The 22,521-nt window shown below is 40.2% G+C and overlaps 2 protein-coding genes across 5 annotated transcripts in view; one reads left to right on the plus strand and one right to left on the minus strand.

Annotated features, from left to right (window-relative positions):
- Positions 1-459: 459 nt before the first annotated feature.
- On the minus strand, positions 460-13,622 carry SNRPD1 (small nuclear ribonucleoprotein D1 polypeptide). 2 transcript variants are annotated; one of them, XM_058692541.1, is made up of 4 exons: positions 13,479-13,622; positions 6,295-6,371; positions 3,576-3,644; positions 460-633 (listed from the first exon to the last, which is right to left on the minus strand). In XM_058692541.1, the coding sequence occupies exons 1-4, from the start codon at positions 13,490-13,492 to the stop codon at positions 557-559; spliced, it is 237 nt and encodes a 78-aa protein (XP_058548524.1). In that variant the 5' UTR covers positions 13,493-13,622; the 3' UTR covers positions 460-556. The 2 variants fall into 2 exon arrangements, with proteins under 2 accessions (XP_058548524.1, XP_058548523.1); XM_058692540.1 differs by having other exon boundaries at positions 3,576-3,767; positions 13,479-13,621.
- Positions 13,623-19,775: 6,153 nt separating this feature from the next.
- Positions 19,776-22,521, plus strand: part of ESCO1 (establishment of sister chromatid cohesion N-acetyltransferase 1) — a 76,014-nt gene continuing 73,268 nt past the window's right edge. For all 3 annotated transcript variants that reach the window (XM_058692534.1, XM_058692536.1, XM_058692537.1), the window contains exon 1: positions 19,776-19,895. The gene's annotated coding sequence lies outside the window, so the exon portion shown is untranslated. The remainder of the gene's footprint in view (positions 19,896-22,521) is intronic.

Here is a 22,521-nt window from a genome sequence, read left to right on the forward strand (position 1 = left end):
CTGATAATCTAGTAAATGTTATCTGCAGTTTCAACTCAAGAGAATGTAAAACTATACTCTATTGAGATTAAAACAAAACAAAAACCCATTAACGAAGACAACTAAGTCTAAGACTCCTGAATTGGAAATCTCCATAAAGTAAAACTCAGGAAAAGGGAATCAATTTCAGACTGAATCCAGAGAACGTTAATTTCTGAAGTACCAAAATGAACTTATTTCACTCGTAGGCAGGTTCTACAGAATGGAGTCAAAGTAAAACAATAAAATGCATATTCAGTGCATGTGAAATAGGTACATATTCTACATACATTCATACAAAAACTTTAGTTCAAAAATTAAAAGTCTGATCTAAGAATGAAATCAGTCTGTGATTGCCTAGTTGAAATGCTTAGCTCCTACTATGTAAATATCATGAATCTATATGAACTATTAAAATTTGACAGTCAATAGACAACTGTGTCCTACATTTATGTTTATTAAAAACTGACATAAACAAAGCCTGTACAAAAAATATTCCAAATCACGTATCACTTTGAAATAGTAATCTTGAGAGACATTATCGCCTAGGACCCCCTCTTCCTCTACCCCGACCACGTCCTCTTCCTCTTCCTCGGCCTCGGCCTCTTCCTGCAACTAAGAAAAAAGAAAAGCAAAGCAAGGTTAATTCTCTTCTGCAATGATGTTACCTGGGCCACCACAAACAACATCTAGAGGAAAGAAAACTTTAACCCAGCTTCTCTCAAATATGACCTCACAGCCATCCTTCCAATACATTATCATGCAGAACCCAAAGCTGCTGGCCTGCAAAGATAATTTTTATTTCATTTGATCTATGAGAAATTCACCAGGTTTATAAATATTTTTCTTTTTATCATGTCTCAACTTCACAAAATAAAATCCAAATGATCTGAACCTTACACAAGATGGAAGAGATATCCTATCAATGGAACAGAACATGAACACCATGTGCCAGACTTTTCTGTTATTGTATAGAACCCCAAGTTCAAAATTCAAAGCCAAGAAAGTCTAAAATACATTATATCAAACAACCTTATGACTCCAGAATCTTAAGTCATTTGACCCAATCATAACCAAGTACTTTAATCCTTACAGCAATATTCCTGTAGGCTGGTCATCCTAACCCTACTTGAATATTATAGTGACAAAAAACTCATTTCTCAAATGAACTTTTTCAATCTTCAGAGAGCAATGAATACTAAAAAAATCCTGACATGAAGTTCTAGTCAGTCACACTCTAAACTTCTACCCCTTGTTGCCAACCTTATCATTCAAAGAAGTAGAGTTAAGTCTAGGACTCCTGTTAAAACAAGGCAGATTAAGCACATTTATCTCCAATTCCTTCTGAAATACTACTCATGACAGGAAAGGAGTAAAAACAATAAATACCCATAAAGAGAAAAACGGAGGGAGGGAATACAGTGGTTGAAAAATTTCAGAAAGTAGACTAAGAACCGTAAATGTTTAGTAAAGGAAGAATAACTCCTAGAAAACCTAGGACCTTGGAAGCCAAGGGTGAGACGAGGCAGGTGGCTGAAAACAAAATGGTTGACAATCATGTGGAGCAAGAAGACTGGCGAGTCTTCTCTTCCACACCTTGCAAAGCTAATGATTATTTCCCTGACAGGTACATAGGAGAGAAAAGGTAAAATAAACCTAAAGACATTGAAGCAAAAATCTTCAGATTTGAAAATATATGCAAAGTGGATAACAGCAAGAGGCACAGAACCGATGGGAAGGGAATGGGTATTAATTTAGCATTTTTCAAGCTATAGGCTGCAACCTAAAATTTTTGTGAACTAAAAGAGGACAGGAAACATACGGGTTTTTGCATGTATTAGAATTCAGGAATTCTGAGATTTTTGTTTCAGTTGTATAAATGAATGATACAAAGTGTATTTCCTAGTGTGGGAGGAAGGCAAAAAAAGTCTCAATACCAAGACCCTGTATTAAGTGAGGGTCTACAAAACACCTAGCCCCTTTCTCCTGCTTTGCTCCTATAATGCTGGCTACCAGGCATATATCCCCCACCGTAGATGACTGGAATCTTTTCATGAAAAAAAAAAAACCAAGCTCCAGAAACCACTCTAGGTGATGAAATTTTGGGTCTCCTCAGTGAAGAGGTCAATTAACTCTTGAGCCACTCTATGGTGAGACCCGCCAGTTCAGAAGTCCAGCCTCCCTTCCCAGAACTTGTCTTTTCAGGGTTCTTGTTAAATAATAGATGGCCAGGGACACCTGGGTGACTCAGTCTGTTAAGCATCTGACTTCAGCTCATGATCTCATGGTTCGTGTGTTCAAGCCCCTCACTGGGCTCTGCACTGACAGTGTGGAGCCTGCCTGGGATTCTCTTTGACTCCCTCTCAAAAATAAATAGGTGGTTACCAAAGGAATGAGGGACGGGAGAATGGGTGAAATAGGTGATGGGATTAAGGAATGCACTCATCATGATGACCACCAGGCAACATATGGAATTGCTAAATCACTGTACTGCACACTTGAAACTAATATAATATTGTTATGTTAACTCACTGGAATTAAAAAAATAAATAAAAAAAATAAAAAGAGAAACCCAAGAATACAATGCCGAGTACAAAATAAAACTTAAAAAAAGAGGGGCACCTGGGTGGCTCAGTCAGTTGAGCGACCGACTTCGGCTCAGGTCATGATCTCACAGTCTGTGAGTTTGAGCCCTGCATTGGGCTCTGTGCCCACAGCTCAAAGCCTGGAGCCTGCTTCAGATTCTGTGCCTCCCTCTCTCTCTGCCCCTCCCCCACTCATGCGCGCGCTCTCTCTCTCTCTCTCTCTCTCTCTCTCTCTCTCTCTCTCTCTCTGTCAAAAATAGGAAAAACAGAAAAATAAGAGAAAAGACTTAGACAATCACTCAAAAGACCCAATTATTAAGAATTCCAGGAAGAAAGAGGGGCTCCTGGGTGACTCAGCAGTTAAGCGTCTGACTTTGGCTCAGGTCATGATCTTGTGGATGGTGGGTTCAAGCCCTACATCGGGCTCTGTGCTGACAGCTCAGAGCCTGGAGCCTACTTCAGATTCTGTGTCTCCCTCTCTCTCTGTCCCTCCACTGCTCACTCTCTCTCTCTCAAAAATAAATAAACATTAAAAAAATTTTAAAAAAAATCCAGGAAGAAAGAACAGTAAGTAAAGAGAAGACATTTATCAGAGCTACACATACCATTTCTTAGTTTGAAAGGCAAGAATACCCATATTGAAGGGGTCCACCAAACAGCCAAAACAACAAAATGGAGGAAACAATACAGAGAGCAAGCAAAGACTCTATGCCAAGTCATTAAGAAAGTTCAGAACAACAGGAATAGAGAGTTAAATCTCCAAATCTTCCAAAGTGTGTAAAGGGTCGGGGACTAGGATATGCAAAGAGACAAGAAGAATAGCATCAGTCTTTGGTATCAACACCAGAAACCATAATAAATACTATATGCATGCACAGCAAGTACAGGGAATCAAAACAAAATAAAAAAAATCTGTGGTTCACAAATGTTAAATACACATTCACAAAAACATTTATAATCTTTCAAACTTACCAGCTTCCCTTTTCTTAGATTTCACCTTCGGTTCAACATCCACAAGTAATGTATCCAGAGGTAAGCTGTCTGGCAGAATAAAATATCGAATGTTATTTCCTCGAATACTCAGTGTTTCCAGTTGTACTGGTTCTCTATTCTTCAAAGTCATTTTCACTGCTTTAAGATGTGTGTTCATGCTGACATCTACACCTAGAGGGGAAAAAAGAGGGCAATTATTAGCATGATAAAGAAGGCAACCAGTTTACCTATCAGGCCACAGTAAATACCAGAGAGTGCTATCTGTTCTGCTAGAGTGCACATTTCTAAGACATAATTTAATACAACTAGTAAATGGGTGAATGTCCGTATAAACCAGAAATCCTTTCTTCAAAGATTATCCCCAGGACATTAATGTTTTGCACGGTTAGATATGCTTACAGATGTGAATGCAACAAGCTCTGGAGGAATGCGAGTGGTATCCATGACTCATTCTCACTGTGCCCAGGTATTCTCATCTCAGGGTGAGCAATGTTTATTGCATGTTCTCTGTCTCCATAACTTCCTTATACCCCATTCCACCAAATTAGATTCATCCTTCTCTTAAATATAAAGTTCCATTTGTACTGCAGTATTTTTTGTTACTATGAATTTAACGTCTTTTTAACTTTTTTTTTTTTAAAGGAACGTTACTGTTTTTGTTAGTATTTTAATTACCAAGTTGCCCAGGTTTTAAATGGTCTGCTTCAAACTATTTTTCCTATGTTTCCAGTCTGAGATTTTACAAAATAAAAACAATTTTCTAGAATGAATATATGGCAGTATAGTAGAAATACCCAATTACTGGAGCCTTTACCAATATAGCTGAACAAATGGGATAACTAAAGATCTAGTTAATTTTTATTAAATTGAGTTTATTTTTTTTGAGACAGATAGCAAGCAAGGGAGGGGTAGAGACAAAGAGGGAGACAGAGAATCCTAAGCAGGCTCCACGCTGTCAGTGAAGAGCTTGATGCAGGGCTCGAACCCACAAACTGTGAGATCATGACCTGGGCTGAAATCAAGAGTCGGATGTCTAACTGACTCAGCCACCCAGGTACCCCAAGATCTAGTTTATTTCTGACCCTAGGCAGTTAGGCCAGAAACATGAATTCTTTCAACTTTCCCAACATCCATCTCAAATTTATTAGTTTTATTACTAATCTTTTCCTCCTTCTTTTGAAAAAGAAGAGATCCTCTTCTTTTCCAAAATTAATATACTTTTGAGATAGTCTATCTCCTTGGGGATCTTGATCCATCAAGGGGGAGGAAAAAATGAGATGTATGAGCGCTTTCTACGTGTTAGGAACTGCGTGTTAAAACGTTTTAACTCAATCCTCAATATCCTTATTATGAGGACTAAAACACATATTCATACAGGATGCAAGAAACTTATAACCTGTAACTTGGTTTTTTTTTTAATTTTGTAATTTTTTTTTTTTTAACGTTTATTTATTTTTGAGACAGAGAGAGACAGAGGCATGAACAGGGGAGGGGCAGAGAGAGAGAGGGAGACACAGAATCTGAAACAGGCTCCAGGCTCTGAGCTGTCAGCACAGAGCCCGACGCAGGGCTCGAACTCACGGACCGCGAGATCATGACCTGAGCCGAAGTCGGCCGCTTAACCGACCGAGCCACCCAGGCGCCCCATCCTGTAACTTGTAACAGTAACTAGTGTTACTGAGGGGAATAGAACAGATTTTCGTAAATTTTGCTCATCCTATGAGTTGAAAATCTTCCCCCACCCAGGATATAGCTTATTAAGTACCTACTATATATGTTAGGCAAACCTTATATTATGTTTTTTTGTGTCAAACATCACTAGATTTTGAGTTCCTAAAAAGTGGGAAGAACACTCTCCTTCCTCCACCACATCTAATACAGAGTTCAGGAGAGAGCAAACTAAATCCTTACTTATGGAGTTTCAACAGAATAGCAATTACTCTTCCTCAGATATGGTCACGGACCATATGGTATTGAAACTTTATACTGTATCAATTTCCTTTCAAAGCAATTCGTGTTGCAAATGTGAGTATATTCAAATATTATCACCATATTAACACCAATTAACACCATATATTTCTCTTGGTGTACTCAGATGCTGGATCTACACATTAAAAATTTATAGGGGCTCCTGGGTGGCTTGGTCAGTTGAGCATCTGACTCTTGGTTCTGGCTCAGGTCACGAACCCAGGGTCATGGGATCGAGCCCCATGTTGGACTCCATGCTGAGTGTGGAGCTTAAGATTCTCTCTCTCTCTGCTCCTCTCCCCTGCTTGTGTGCTCTAAAAAATAATAATAAATTAAATTAAATTAAATTATTTATAAACTTACAGTTTAAATATTTCAGAGACTGAGATCACATGCTAAGATAGCATTTTCATTCATTTGGCTCAGAAATTGTTTTGAAGTTTTGCAATCTTGGGGGGACCACCTACCATGAGTGAATATCCATCACAGTGAATATCCATCACAGTAGCCTTAAATATAAAACTATGCATACAATATTATTAAAGCAAAGAGTTAGACACATAAGAAAAAAAACTAAAAGTAAATACTCCCAAATACTTTATTTCCCATATATATTTTCACCCAAGGTAATCAAACATGAAAACCCCATCCTCTATCTTCAAGGACGTACTGGTCTAAAAGGTGGAAGAGGTAGAAAAAAGTGTTATAAAAAGCCATCCTGTATCCATACCTGTGATTGTTCCATGGACCTGTGTTCCATTCTTTAATTCAATGGTTACAGTTTCATGACTCAATTTCATCAAAAATCTATAAAAACGTGGAAATAAAACAACAAATGTTCACCTTTAACACTTTAAAATCTTTTGAGTGAAAGAGTGAAATTTCTAGATGTTCAAAATCTGCTGTAGATGCTACCTGCACCAATTCCTATTAATAATCTGCATGACAGTTTCAGTTTTCCTTGAATTATACCTTTAATATTTATGAAGGAACGTAATACCAGAAACTGTTATTTGGACATTTCTGATTGTCTAAACCATTATACAGCTTTATCTCCAAGCCATGCATACAGGTCATAAAATCATCATAATTCACAAAAACTGAAATCAAGAAATTATATGAAGGTAGTGAAAAAGGTACGAACTTCCAGTTATAAGGTAAATTAAGTATTAGGAATGTGAGGTACAACATGACTATAGTTAACACTGCTACATGGTACATTTGAAAGCTGCTAAGAGAGTAGATCCTAAAGTTCTCATCACAAGGAAAAAACCTTTTTTCCCCTCTTTTTTGGTGTCCATAACAGATGATGTATGTTAACTAAACTTACTGTGGTAATCATTTGGCAATATACGTAAGCCAAGTCATTATGCTATATACCTTAAAACTTATATAGAATTATCCGTCAACTATCTCACTAAAATGGAAGAAAAAACAAATTATAATAGATAGTAAAAAAAATTACATGCTTCCTGTATGTATAAACACTAAAAGTCTCCCTTTGTAACCCCCCCCCCAATGTATATGGGGAGATTCTTTAGACCATTTTACATGCATTCATAAGCATACAGATGAAATGTTTTTATGCAAACTGAGCCATAACTTTATTGACTTCTATACCTTGTAGTTCTCATTTAGCAGTTTAAAGACATTTAGAAATCACAAATCCATTTATGCAAATCCTTAGCAACACTAACTGTAACCGATCTTCTAAATTTTTGTCACTTCTACAGGGAAAAAAAGACAATGTGTTTTCCCTTATTATTTGTGAGATTAAACATCTTTTCATGAAGATGGGGAATTTGAATTTCTTCTATGAATTACCTATTCACATTATTCACACATGTTCAATTAGGTCAAAAGTTTTTTTATTTTCTACCAGTTTGCCACAGCCATTCGTGTTTTGTTTGTGGTTTTCATTTTTATATTGTTAAATTTCTGAATCTTCCTCAGGTATTAATCTGTGTAAGAGTATATTCCCACCCCAAGACTGTAAAAAGTCTTATTTCTTCTACTTTTCTATTTTGAGTTTTAATCTACCTGGAATTAATCTCTTTTCCATGAAGCATGAGGTAGAAATCTACCTTTATTCTTGGCTCAAGTCATGATCTTGCGTTTCATGAGACTGAGCCCCATGTCAGGCTCTGTGCTCACAGGATGGAGCCTGCTTGGGACTGACTCTCTCTCTCTCTCTCTCTCTCTGCCCCTCCCCTGCTCACACTCTCTCTCTAAATAAACATTAAAAATAAATAAAATGTTCCCATTTATGTGGGTATGTCCCCACACAACTTATACTTTCATATCGTCTTCATCATGAATTTTCTTTTTTTTTTTAATTTTTTTTTTTTTAACGTTTATTTATTTTTGAGACAGAGAGAGACAGAGCATGAACGGGGGAGGGTCACAGAGAGAGGGAGACACAGGATCTGAAGCAGGCTCCAGGCTCTGAGCTGTCAGCACAGAGCCCGACGCGGGGCTCGAACCCACGGACCGTGAGATCATGACCTGAGCCGAAGTCGGACGCTTAACCGACCGAGCCACCCAGGCACCCCCATCATGAATTTTCTAATGAGGACATTCTCCTACGTAATCATAATACCACAATCACATGCAGGATGATGAACAATAATCCTTCACTATGATCCAATAATGTCCACATTCAAAATTTCTAATCTATAATACAGACTTTGTATACCCTATCATAGTATCACACTGAATGGTACATGTAGGATCACCTATTTTTCTCCCCCATTAGACTACTGCTTAGGGTAGGGATCAAGACCTTTACACCTAATCCTGGGTGGTCATGGGCACTAAATCAACAGTTCGCTGAAATGTTTCAATGAATAAAAAAGAAGACAATCTTAAAATACCACTTTTTTAGTGGCACTGCCAGCCATGGAAAAGGGGGATACTTGGATTGCGACATATTAAGTCCCAAATTTTAAAAAGTTAATCTGACTTGTATAAAGATCCATTATGTTGAATACTTCTCATATTTGCTGTCAAGGAAAGAAAGGCTCTCTCAATTAATTGTTAATGCTTTATTTCACTGGGTAAGAATTCTTTAATTTACCTCTACAATAATCACTTATAACTATATTAGCCTAGAATTTCATCTAATAGTTTCTTTCCATTATCAAACTTTGGTTTTCAAAAAATCTTTTATTTTGGGGCACCTGGCTGGCTCAGTAGGCAGAACAAGGAACTCTTGATCTCCAGGTCATGAGTTTGAGCCTCATGTTGGGCACAGAGTTTACATAATTTAAAAAAAAATAATTAATTGTCCCACTCAGTAATATTTAACTTTTAGAGAAGTCCAAATCATTTTTGAAAGTAGTATTAAAGTAAAAATAAAACCTTTTAGTAATCAAACAATCTACCATATGGAAGGAAGTAAAAGGAAAACCAAAGTAAGCAAAAGGGCTTCTGAAGGAACCAAAATACATTTCAACAAGTCCAAGGATGTTTTTTAAATAATATTTATAATTATATGTTATCTGGTAGTCCCTGTGCATGGCAATGAGGATTAAAAATGAGTAGGACTAGGCCTCCAAGGAGCTCAAACTCTAATAGAAAGGACAGACACATAAAAGATATTTTATTTTAAAGGTAACTAAATTTAAAATGTAATGGATGTAGGCACAGGCTTTTACCAGGAACATAATGTAGCATGGATAGGAGGGAGTCAGAACTTGGTGGACTTCTAGTAAGAAGTCTGAAAAGTTGGAAACACACAGCAAAAAGAAACCAGAGCAAAGATTTGGGAATAAGAAATAGCACAATGCACAGAGAAATTACAGCTACACTACCAATGGAATGTTAAGTCCCAGAAAATGAGTAGGTAAGAGGTAGGTAATTTCCTTTCATGTGGAGCCCAAGCTGTTAAAGAGCTACTTGAGAATTTTCATCAATGGAGTACCACCAGGGTCATATTCACACTGGAAGACAATTTAGGTGGCTAGAGCAGTACATAGGTTAAAATTACAGTTATCAAGACACAGGAAAAACAAATAGATCAATGAAACAGAATAGAGTCCAGGAATGGACCCACATTTATATAGTTAATTTTGGGGGACCTGGTTGGCTCAGTCGGTTAAGCATCCGACTCTTGATTTTGGCTGAGGTCATGATCCCAGAGTTGCAGGGATCACCACAGGTTCAGTGTGGAGCCTGCTTAACATTCTCTCTCTTTCCCCCGCTGTCCCTCTCCCCCACTTGCTCTCTTTATATTTATATACTAAACATATACTATATACGTATACAAATATAAATAAATATATATGTATATATAAAATAATCTTCTACAAAGGTGCCAATGGGACTGTCAAAGCACTCCAATGGGCAAAGGAAAACCTTTCCAACAAATGATACAATCTATGGTAATAGGGATTTACATTCCCTAAGAATATAGAATAATTGGAAATCTATATTGAAAAAAACAAACCTGGACCCCTAATTCATTCCACTTACCAAAATTAATTCATGACAGATCACAGGCCTAAACATAAAAGTAAAATCATAAAGCTTTAAGAGGAAAACATAGGAGAATAACTTTATGGTTTGAGGGTAGGCAAAAAAATTTCTTGACAGTACACAGATAATCACCATAAAAGGAAAAGCTGGTAAATTAAAACTTCCTCAAAATAAACTACTACTCACAAAAGACATTAAGGAAATGAACAAGCAAGTCAAACTGGGAATAGTTACACCTGACAAAGAACTAGTATCCAGGTTATATAAAGAAAATTCCTACAACTCAATAATAAAACAACACAATTAAAATGAAACACTTCACAAAGATACATGAATAGTCAATAAGCAGGTGAAAAAGTGTTCAACATCATTAGGCATTAGGAAAATGCAAGGGGAGCCTGGGTGGCTCAGTCAGTTAAGCTGAGGCTCAGGTCATCATCTCATGGTTTGTCAGTTTGAGCCCCACATGGGGCCCTGCAACGGACAGTGCTTGGGATTCTCTCTCTCTACCCCTCCCCCACCCCCCCAGACCCCCCACACTCTCGCTCTCTCTCTCTTTCTCAAAATAAATAAATTTAAAAGGCTTTTTTAAAAAAAAGAAAATGCAAATTAAAACCATAATAAGACACTACTACACAAGCAATGAAATGGCTAAAATTAAACTGACTACAGGGGCGCCTGGGTGGCTCAGTCGGTTAAGCATCCGACTTCGGCTCAGGTCATGATCTCACAGTCTGTGGGTTCAAGCCCCGCGTCGGGCTCTGTGCGGACAGCTCAGAGCCTGGAGCCTGCTTCCGATTCTGTGTCTCCCTCTCTCTCTGTCCCTTCCCTGCTCATGCTCTGTCTCTCTCTGTCGCAAAAATAAATAAAAACATTAAAAAAAAATTAAAAAAAAAAAAAACTGACTACAAATATTGTTAAGGGTGTGGAGCAATTGGAATTCTAATATACTGTTGGTGGGCGTGTAAAATGGTATATAACCGCTTGGGAAAATGATCTGGCATCTTCCTATAGAACTAAAGTATACACGATGCTATGATCCAGCAACTCCACTCCTAAATATCCACCGCCCAAAATGAAAAAAGACTTGCACAAGAATGTTCAAAGCAATTTTAAAGAAAATACACATGTAAGTTTTAAATTTCTAAGATTAAGCAAACACCTAACATGGGGGCTCACGTTTACAACCTCAAGATCAACTGAGCCAGCCGGGCACCCCCAAAACATGTAACTTTTAAACATACAATGAATTTATCTACTAATAAAATTAAACAAATTACTGATACAAGACACAATGTGGATGAATCTCAAAAATATGCTGCGTAAGACATTTTACACAAGAATGCATACTGCATAATTCCAAATACGTATATGAAATTCTACTGAAACCAAAACTAAGCAATGGTAGAAGAAACTGATTGCCAGGGGGGTTATGAGAACACAAGACTGACTGGGAAGGGCTTGAGGGAAATGAAGTTTTGGTAATGTTCCATATCTCAACAGGGGTTTGGGTTACAGAGGTGTGCAAATTTTTTTAAATTGGCAAATATATACTGTATTTCATAGCATGAGATAGTTACCTCAAGAGGTAAAATAAAAAATCTTGGGTGGAAAAAAAGGAGCCTTTATGGCTTAGTGGTGTGACTGGAATGGTAGTGAAGGTATTCTGGCAGGAAAAATAGACAGTTATCCCAGCCCAGGAACCAAACAGATTTGAATTATTTTCTGATGAATCCTTCACTATCTGAATTCTTTTTACATACTGAAACTTAAATATCCAATTGATATAGTATCCTTTGGTATCCAAATCCACTATCAAAATTTTAAAAATCAAAGAAAATTGGGTAACAAGAGCTACTTTTAGGAGGTAGGTAAAATTGTGAAAACCTGTCAACTTATCAGTTTATTAAGAGAGAAAGATATCAAAAGACAACACCCAGATTTTTGGTTAAGGTGACAGTAAGGTGCCACCAACCCCTGTACAGAAATAAGTCAACTGAAAATGCAAACCAGTTAAACTACTACTCATTTTCTTGGCACAAAATACACTCTCCAGTAAGAAGACATTTAACTTCTACAGTCTAATACACAGAATAAGATTCAGTACAGCTTTTAAATTTTTCGGGAAAACTGTCACAACCCACAATAACTTTAAATGAGATAAACTGATTCCAAAGAGCATTACACAAAAATTAACTATAGATTCAGACTGACAGTTATCGACAAATTGTGAAAATATACTTTAAATTCTGGGGTGTTTTTCTCCAAAGCTAAATTCAAACAAAAATAGACAAAAAGTTAACCTTAAATGCCTTCTCTCTATAAATTCCACTCGAAATACATATTCAGGTTTTATATGTTATTTCAACCATACTAGAAATTATCTACTTGTCTGTCTTCACAAAACAGGAAGTCCCAAAAAGGCAAGCATTCTGCCTTTAAAAAATTAAAAAAAAAAATAATCCATTACCAGTGCAGTGTAACAGGTGCCCAGTAACTGATCGCAATTGACAAACCTTGATTCAGACAAGGGACTGACTAGCTGTTACACTTGTAACTGCTAACTTAATCAGAGACGTTCTCTAGGTTCCAGGCTCTCTGCCTCAGGGAAAAACACCAAAACCAAATCTCTTTCCAAGCAGTTTATAATGAATTCCTCAAATCAGTAAACCAATAGGCTCAACTAACCGATCAAGTTTAAACACAGAAATAAAACAATGCGATTACCTGCATAAATCAGCCACAAATATGGAAAATGATTCTGCCTGAAGTTGGGAGATTTTTTTCCCCTGAATTAAAGAACTATCTTGAAAGGAAATCTTAGTTGAGTAACCTTAAATCTAAAAAGTTATCAAAAATAAACTAAAAAAAGGTAATGAAATCAGAAGTCCAACACTGATTTAAGACATTTCGGAAATGAGTTTCATTATTTCCAGATAGTCCTGCAGCTTCTGGGTACTTTTTTAAAGTTCATTAATTTAACTCAACGCATAAAATTTTTATGTCACCCACGTTCTCAAGGAGCGAACACTTAGTTATATTTGGGGTTCCTGCAGGCAGAGAGGGACCAGAAAAGTAACCTAGACTAAGAACACAAATTCCAATGAAATGAAAATCTTCAACTAACCGAAAATAAGAGCTTGTAAGCCTGGCGCTGCACCTTTCAGACCTCTTAGACACTAGAAGGGACGAAACCGCCCGCCAGGCCTTTACAGCCACCTCTCGAAAGACACACGGGATCCGCACGCAATTCAGTCTGAAGCCCAGGCCCAGCGCCCGCGGCGGCGCGGTCAAGATGGGGCGGGAGCAGCGGGCGCGGGAGGCCGTTACCAGGCCGCGCGCGCACGCGGCTTTCGCGCCTCCCGTAATTAGGCAGCCCGGCCTGCTGCTCCCGGCTCAAATGGTCACAGCCCCGACCCGGCTGGGTCACCTCCTCACCTTACGAGCTTCATCCTAGCAGCGCCGGCACTCTTTCGGTCGGATAGCGCACAAAACGCGACCACCCAAGTCCAAAAAGCCTAGGAGTATGAATGGCCGGAAACGCCTACTCCCTGGGTACCGACGTAAAGAGCGCGAGAAGCGATGTGAACGCAAAGCGGAAACGCCGGTCCGCGCTGGACCGAATTCCCTTCCGGCCGCGCGGAACGCCACTGCGGCCTCTGGCGGCTGGGGGTGTGTCTTACGACTGCTGAGGGCGTTTAGACCTGGTGCAGGAGGAAATTTCCAGTAAGAGGTGGATTTGAGGATATCAAATCTAGTTAGTGCTCCTTTTGCCACGGCCGGAAGCCGTGTACTATGCAACACTAAATACACTCGTGAACAAAGGAAATTTCTGAGAAAGCTCAAGAATTACGCTAATTCTTCTTCAACACCAGGAACGTCTGCCCTACTTAATGTACCTGAAGGAAATCATACAGATTAACTGATTGTTTTTACTTTAAATTCTGATCACAAAGATACCCTACACTGTGGAGAGATTTTCTAATAAGCTCATAAACTATTTCATACCTTCTGTCTTCTCTCCCTCTGAAACCTTTTATAGCCTCTCAAATCACTTTCTGCTAATATTTCCTACTGTGAGAAAACCAGAAGCCATCCTTCAGCTCTTCTTCCAGTTAGAAGGACAGAAGTATTGTTGCTCCTTTCCAAGGCAAATTCCTCTCCATTGTAGTCTGGATCCCATGTCTCAGTTTCTCAAGAATTTCACTCCTTCAGTTATCTCCAAACTTAAATTATCAATTTCTCTCTCTATGGGATTTTTTTTATAAGCATACAAATTTATCTTAAAATTCTCCTCTGATGCAGCTCCAACTACTGTCAGATTTCTTTCACACAAAAACTTCTTGAATGAACTGTCTACACTTGTTTTATCACCTCTATTTCACTCTTCAAACTCACTGAAATTGCTTTTCTAAAAGTCATCAAAAACCTCCAAGACAAACCTCTATCTTCATCTTACTCAGTATTTCAGCTGTATTTAACACGAATACTACCCCTTTGAAACATGTTCCTCTCCAGATTTTCAGGATGCTAAGCTCACCTGGTTTTACTTCTATGCCACTAGTTACACTTTCTAGGTCTCAGCTGCCTCTTTCTCTACTGAGCCATTGCATGTTGGAGTGTATCAGGGCTTACCCTCCATGTACTCTTCATATGGATACTTTGTCCTTTAGCCTAGGTGATCTCTCAAACCATGGCTGTAGTTTGTGTCTCCAGCCTGATCTTCATCCCTGATTATCAGAACTCTTGGATGTTGTAAGGCAATGGTCATCAAACTTTTAGGTGCATAGGACACACCTGAGGAAACTTTAGAATGAAAATTCTGGAGGCACCTGGGTGGCTCAGTAGGTGCGACTCAGTAGGTAGGTAGTAGTAGTACCTACTACTCAGTAGGTAGTAGTAGTGTGCGACTTTGGCTCAGGTCATGATTTCACGGTTCATGAATTCAAGCCCTGCATCAGGCTCTCTGCTGTCAGTACAGAGCCTGCTTTGGATTCTCTGTCCCCTTCTCTCTCTGCTCCTCCCCACTCACATTCTCTCTGTCTCCTCTCTCAAAAATAAATATTAAAAAGAGAGAAAATTCTAATTCAATTGGTTTGGGGGCTGAAATTCCATATTTCTAAAAGCCTTCAGTTCAGTTCAGCCTTCAGCTGATGAAGATGCCCCTAGTTTATGGACCATCGTATGAGTAGCAAGACTGTTAATGTTCATTTGTGTGTTGCCTGCTCAATATCCCTCTGTCTTCCCATCAGTTCCGAATAATCTCCTGATGATCTATGTATTCCCAAGGAAGCTGACTCTACCCTTATGTCAGTCATCACATTATATTACTTGTCCACAGTGGCCTTGGAATGCAGGCTGATCCAGTCAGACCTTTGCAGGGAATACTCTATCCTTTTGGATGTGAATGGAGAGGCAGTAGAACCAAGTGAAGAATCAGTCTTAGGAGAGAGTTAAAAAAAAAAATCAAAACTCATGACCCATATTAAAAAGCCCATGGATTTAAAAAAAAATGCCTAAATGTGGCTATTTAAATTAAAAGTAAATAAAATTACAAAGCCAGTTCCTCAGTTGCAATGCTCACATTTCAATTACTCAAGAGGCATTTGTGGCTATGGCTACACTTTGGGACAGTGCAGATCTAGGGCATTTCCATCAGCACAGAAAGTTTGTTAGATACTGCTGTCCTGTTTATTACCATATTTATTTCCTTCTTTGCATTTAATTGTTAATTACCTATTTATTAACTAAGTTGAAAATATACTATCTGAAGGCAGGAATTTGTATCTGTTCTGTTTATTTCTGCATACCCAGCATCTTGAATAGTGACTTTCACAGAACATGCCCTCAATAAATATTTGTGAAATAATTGTCTTCTCCATTACAATGTATGCCGCATGAGGAAGGAGACCCTGTGTGTATTGCTCATTACAGTATACCTAAGTATTGAGCACAGGGTACTCCTCCCTGTTATCCTCAAGTTCCTTCCTACTTTGGCTCTGCCTACCTTTTAATCTCTTATCCCCTCAATAGTATTGGAATGTTTGAGTTCTTGAAACTCATCAAGCTCACTCTCCTCTCCAGACTTTTGTAATTTAGTTCTTTAATTTGGCTAACACTTACTCATTCCTTCTCAAGTATGTGGGGCCAGCATTATTACTTGTATGTGTAAGTAGTGAGTTTCCCAGAAAATGGCACATTGAAATGCCATTATCAGTTAATTTATACCAAATCAACTAGACTTTTTCTTTGTTTTTGTTTTCTAGATTGAAGTTGCTTAGAATTTTGACTCTCTCCTAGTAACTCTCTCAAAATGTCAAGAGTCTTGAAATAAAGTCAACAAGAGTGGACTAATAAAGAAAAAGGCTTTATTTGCTGCTAGCAGAAGGATCAGTCTGAAAGTGAGACTACTCTGTCTTCTGTGAGTTAGCAGAGTTTTACAGGTTATAGGCATTTAGATTGGTCACAAGAAAAGGAACAAGGAAGTGAAAATATGATGTGTGGAACAATGCAACTGCTTCATTATTAGTTTAAAAAAATTTTTTTAATGTTTATTTACCTTTGAGAGAGAGAGAGAGAGTGCGAGCACAAGCAGGTGAGAGGGAGAGAGACTGGGAGACACAGAATCCGTAGCAGGCTCCAGGCTCTGACCTGTCAGCACAGAGCCTGACACAGGGCTTGAACCCATGAACCATGAGATCATGACCTGAGCCAAAGTCGGACGCTCAACCAACTGAGCCACCCAGGTGCCCCCATTATTGGTTTTTAGAAGTAGCTATCCTCATGCAGAAAAGTACATTCTGCAATTTGGAATTAGAAAACAAAACAATTTAAACAATTCTAGATTACATTCACAATTTTGAGTTTCTCAAGAGAATTTACAAGGAGGGGCTTGTAGTTCTTGGTGTAAGGATTGTGAAAAAGACCTTCGCAATTTACAGAACCATAATGTTGAGCACCAAGATGCATTATCTAGGCCACAGCATGTGTTTTCAGCATGTGTACATGGCAAAATGTGAATTAATAAGAGTTCTCCCCCAGAACTTTCTCAGGAGCTCTCAGGAATGGAGGCCTGTCTTTTTACTGGGATCAGTTTGCTGTGAGTTTCTGTAATTTTTGGAAGCTCAGTCAAGCAAGATAATTTATTCAGTTCATTATGATTTCTTTTAGTAGATAACCAAATAAACCAAATTCGAAAGTTCATAGACACACTGCTCTCAATGAAAACCATTGATAGAAAGCAAGACAAATTTTGTCAAAAATGACATTACAGAATAATTAAGAATTTACCTACAAATTGAGACCTCTGGCATTAATGAATCAGAAGTGAGATATCTTTTAAAATGGTAAAGAGGGGTGCCTGGGTGGTTTAGTTGGTTAAGTGCTGGACTTCAGCTCAGGTCATGATTTCATGGTTCGTGGGTTCAAGCCTTGCAATGGGCTCTGCGCTGACAGAACAGGGCCTGCCTGGGATTCTCTCTCTCTCTCTCTCTGCCCCTCCCCCCCTCTCTCTCTCTCAAAATAAATAACTTTAAAAAATGATAAAGAATAGTGCTCAAGAAAGTTTATTTTTCCCATAAAACAATTTTTTAAACATTTTTATTGGTATATAATGGACATGAAATCATATAACCTGGGTCATCTGGGTGGGTCAGTCTATCAAGCATCTGACTTTGGCTCCGGTCATGATCTTGCAGTTTGTAGGTTCAAGCCCTGCGTTGGGCTCTGTGCTGACAGCTCAGAGCCTGGAGCCTGCTTCAGATTCTGTGTCTCCCTCTCTCTCTGCCTCTCCCCTGCTCATGCTCTCTCATTTTCTCAAAAATAAACGAACCAGAAAAAAGGTATACAGTGAGTTGATTAGATATGTTTATAGATTGCAATTATGATTACCATCTTAGCTGACTCCTCTATCATGTCTCATAATTATTTGCTTTTTGTGGTGAGAATAATTAAGATCTAGTCTCTTAGCAACTTTGATGTGTATAATACGGTGTTATAAAAGAAACTATTTTATACTTTCATGGCATGTTTAAGAAGCTGACTATATTTGGTTTTAGAAGAGAAAATCTAGAAAATGGCAGACATGAATTATACATCAAATATGATTTACTTATATACTGAAATAGATACATGAGTTCACATGGCGTGACATTTGTAAGGATTCCTATGCTTCTGATGGTGACCAGTTCAACAAAGAGTGGAATAGATTCCTCAGAAGCAGAGGCCTGTTTTGTGGGAAAGGAAACTTGTAAATATGGCAGAATTTGAGTTACTGAAAATAAAGTGGTTTAGATGTCTCACAATCTAAAGGTGAAGGCAGATATAGGTGAGATAGCCTGGTACATAAACCACTTCAATCAGGTTGGCAGTCTACTCCTGAGTCACCCCCCACTCCCTATTAAAGCCATTTGGCATATGCCATTAATGTAACATTGTGTTCCCAAGTAACAAGGTATGGTGATGTGGACAATGGCCTCACCCATCAATACATCTGGTTGTGGTTTTTATTTTTATTTTTTTTTTTTAATTTTTTTTTCAACGTTTTTTATTTATTTTTGGGACAGAGAGAGACAGAGCATGAACGGGGGAGGGGCAGAGAGAGAGGGAGACACAGAATCGGAAACAGGCTCCAGGCTCCGAGCCATCAGCCCAGAGCCTGACGCGGGGCTCGAACTCACGGACCGCGAGATCGTGACCTGGCTGAAGTCGGACGCTTAACCGACTGCGCCACCCAGGCGCCCCTGGTTGTGGTTTTTAAACCACAGACTCTTTCCAGAGGAAACTGACAAGTAGCTCAATAAAGTTTTATGGAAAATGTATTGTCAGAAAATCAGTCTTGACACCAGGCTTTACAAACTTAGAGCACATTTGGTTTTATTAAGTTCCAAAAAAGCAGGTCGGGGAGAACCCACGTGTGATCATGTCTTCAGATTCTCAAAAGCATGAGCATCGATTTTACCCAACCTCCTAGTTCTGAAAATAAAATCAGCACAGTTTAGTGTGTTCAAAAGGATTGTGGGAACCACGAATCCTACTGATAGAAACCTAGGCTCTAGCTTTAGAGGCTTCGAAGAGCCACAGTTTTGCCTGAACACCCGCCATGACTAAATCTGGTGGAACGTTCTACAATTTCTAGTCGGCTCTTGCGCGCCCGCACACAAGAAAGAAACTGTGCAAAGACAAGATGAAGCCCTGGATTTTTTGGAAGCGCTGGAGTGCAGTGTGGGGTAAGGAAAGAGAAGGGTCAACTGCCTTCCGGTTTTTTTTTTTTTTTTTCTTTACATTGCCCCATATCGAAGATTAAAGGTATTTGAAGGTCGCAGAGAGCAGTTCCCACAACCCACCGAGGGTTCGGCGGCGACGCATTACCAAGACAAACTACCACCGCTGGGGGCGTGAGTGGCTTTATTCCAAGAGACCTCCCCGGGAAGGGCCAGAAGCTGCCGCCTGGGGGCGCCGCCCCTTCCCGGCGAGGCGCCCACCCGCGGTGCGTGCACGCGAGGCCTCCCACCGCGCCTGCGCTGAGGGTGAACACTGCCTTGCTTTTCCCCGACGCCCAGCGGTCCCGGCCGGGGTAAAAAACTGCGTGACACGCAGCGAGCGTGGCGGCCATCTTCCTCTTCTGGGCACGTCAGCTGAGCCTGTTACGGCTGAAGAGGAGCGTTGCGCAAGCGCGCCTCAGACGGTCACAGGTAACTCCCATCTGACGGGCGAGGCGTCGCCGTCGTCGCCGGAAGTTTGGCGTATCTGCGCCGCGGGAGAGGCGGCGGTCGCGGCAGAAGCGGCTGTCTCCTGATACCCGGATGTGAGGCGATTCGCTGGCTGGTATTGGACCCTCGGCCAGGAGTGAGGAAGGTACGCTAGCTTTCCGACTGTCCCCGCCGCCTACTGTCGTGCCGCCCGCGTCCTCACGTCCCTTTTGCCAGCCTACCCGGAGAGGCTGGACGATTCCCCCCCCCCCCCCCCGCCTCCCCCCCCTTGTCCCACATTCTGTGTCGTTTTGCATCGTACGCTTCTTGCTACTTCTCTGTTCCGGGCTCCTGGAGCCACTGGGAGGGAGTGGGCGGCTCAGAGTCACTGTCGCCTGAGGTAGGCAATCAACCTGCGCGTCTCGGCTGCCCAGTCAACTCATCACCTGCTGCTGCTTGGTAGGCGGCCAGAGGTAATAAGGGGCCATGACCAAGGACCGAGTCAGGTCAGGGATCCCAAGGCGGCCGCGAGGGCTTCCGGAGCCCCGAGGGCTTCCATTAAGACTACTGGGGCGGTGTCGCCGCTGGCCGGCAGGTAGCCCCCGGCCTCATCCCCGCCCCTGGCGTCTTTCCTTCCCGGCGTTTTTCCCGAGCCAGCCTCACCAGCCATCGCGGATTTGCGGTTCCTGCAGCTTGCTCCCCTGCCTTCGCCACTGCCCGCTGACCCGACCTGAACCTTAAGGCCTCTGCAGGCTGTGATGTGGGGATCTTGGAGGGGAGCAGTGGCCTGGGTCCAAGGTCACAGAGTAATTTGGGTTGGACATGAGGGTCTGGACACAGGTAGGGCTGCTCTGGAGCAGAAATGGGTGCGTTGAGGGCCATAGTGAAGTTTGTAGGGATAGATGCGAGCAGAAAGGAATTGGGTCCTCTATTTTTGTCACTGTTCATAAGATTATTTACAACGGGGGTTTGTTTTACTCAGGCAGAGTAGAATAGCAACGCCAAAAATGAGAGAACTCTCCCACTCCTACACTCCCAACCTCTTCCCATCCCCCACCTCTAAATGTTGAGTTCTGAAAACCCTGCTGCAGGTACTGTATTTTCCGGGAGAGGAGGGCACAGTGGGGGGAGAGGAAGGAATTAAATCGTTGTGATTTGAGAGGTACTGTGGACCTTGTTCTTTGTAGCCTTTAGAATTGAAATGGTATTCTTACAGCAGGAAGTAATTGCAGCACCCAGTATTTAAATAGTATTATCACATGATATTTTAATAAATAGCCTTTGCAAAAACCAATAAAAGGGTACTACTTGGTGGAATAGTAAGATGTGGGTGGGTTTTGTTTTTTCCCCTTTAATTTTTAAAAAGCTGATAAAACACGGATTTCAATTTAAAACCTTCTTGTTGCAGTGGACTGTACTATATTCAACCTTTGTATTAGGTCCTTAGTTTCTGCGTTACATAGGGCATCTACCACAATGGAACTGTTTTTAATTTGAAAAACTTAAAAATTCTTACTATGGAATTAGATATTAGAGTAGGATGAAAAGTGCTTGAAAACGGTTAATTTGGAAGCTGCACATTCAGGCCTAGAAACGAGAAAACTCTAACAGACACTTCTCCCTTTCAGGCAGAATGAAGTGTATGCCCCCTTAGGTTAGATGTGTGACTTCAGAAGTACCCTTCTTAGGACGAAGCTTCTGCCCACCTTACTCATTCCTGGCCAAGGAAAATTTTGCTGTCATTTCTCATTGAACAGTGTGAAAATTCTGTAGTGAACAATAATTTTTTTAACATCAGCCTCATACAAGGTTTTGTACTAGGCATTTAAATTGATAAATTATGCTTCCAGAAGAAAGGGAAAAGAGCCCTAATTAATGAATGCCTTCCCCCCCCCCCCCCCCCCCCATTGCTGGATAGAGTTTTTTAGCTTGGTATTTATATTATAGAACAAATTGATTGTATTTTTTAAAAATATTTTTTAAACTATTCATTTTTCCAACGTTTATTTTTTTTATTTTTTTTTATTTTTGGGACAGAGAGAGACAGAGCATGAACGGGGGAGGGGCAGAGAGAGAGAGGGAGACACAGAATCGGAAACAGGCTCCAGGCTCCGAGCCATCAGCCCAGAGCCTGACGCGGGGCTCGAACTCACGGACCGCGAGATCGTGACCTGGCTGAAGTCGGACGCTTAACCGACTGCGCCACCCAGGCGCCCCTAAACTATTCATTTTGAGAGAGGGGTGGGGGAGTGGGCAGAGAGAGGTAGAGTGAGAGAATCTAAAGCAGGCGCAGAGCCCCATGCTGGGCTCAAACACGGAACCATGAGATCACCAAACCAAGATGTACCGAAACCGAGTCCAACTGAGCCACCCAGTCACCCCACAAGTTGATTGTATTTATTGTAATAATGAAGGTAGCTAGCATTGCACAATTCAAAAGAATGGACTTTTAAATAAGTAAATACGTTTTCATGACTTCTTTTGGCAAATTTATGTTACATACAGAGTTCTTATTGAAGGTGATCAGAATTCAGATGGTAGTGTGAAATCAACTCCAGTAAAATTGTTATTATAAGTAATTGACTTAAGAACTATATTACCCCTTCTGCAGCCCCAATTTTTCTGTGCATCCTTTTCTCGGCACAGTTGAAGTTCTTTGGCTCTATTTCTGTGTAAGTTGTGTATTACAACTGTATTATACTACTTTAGTTACTTTTGGCAAACGGATCATTCAGTTAACTTGGCCATCCTTTCTTTTTTTGAGGGGGCTGTATCTTATGCTTAATTGTGTT

Source organism: Neofelis nebulosa, chromosome 11 (assembly GCF_028018385.1).
Source record: "Neofelis nebulosa isolate mNeoNeb1 chromosome 11, mNeoNeb1.pri, whole genome shotgun sequence".
Taxonomy (NCBI): domain Eukaryota; kingdom Metazoa; phylum Chordata; class Mammalia; order Carnivora; family Felidae; genus Neofelis; species Neofelis nebulosa.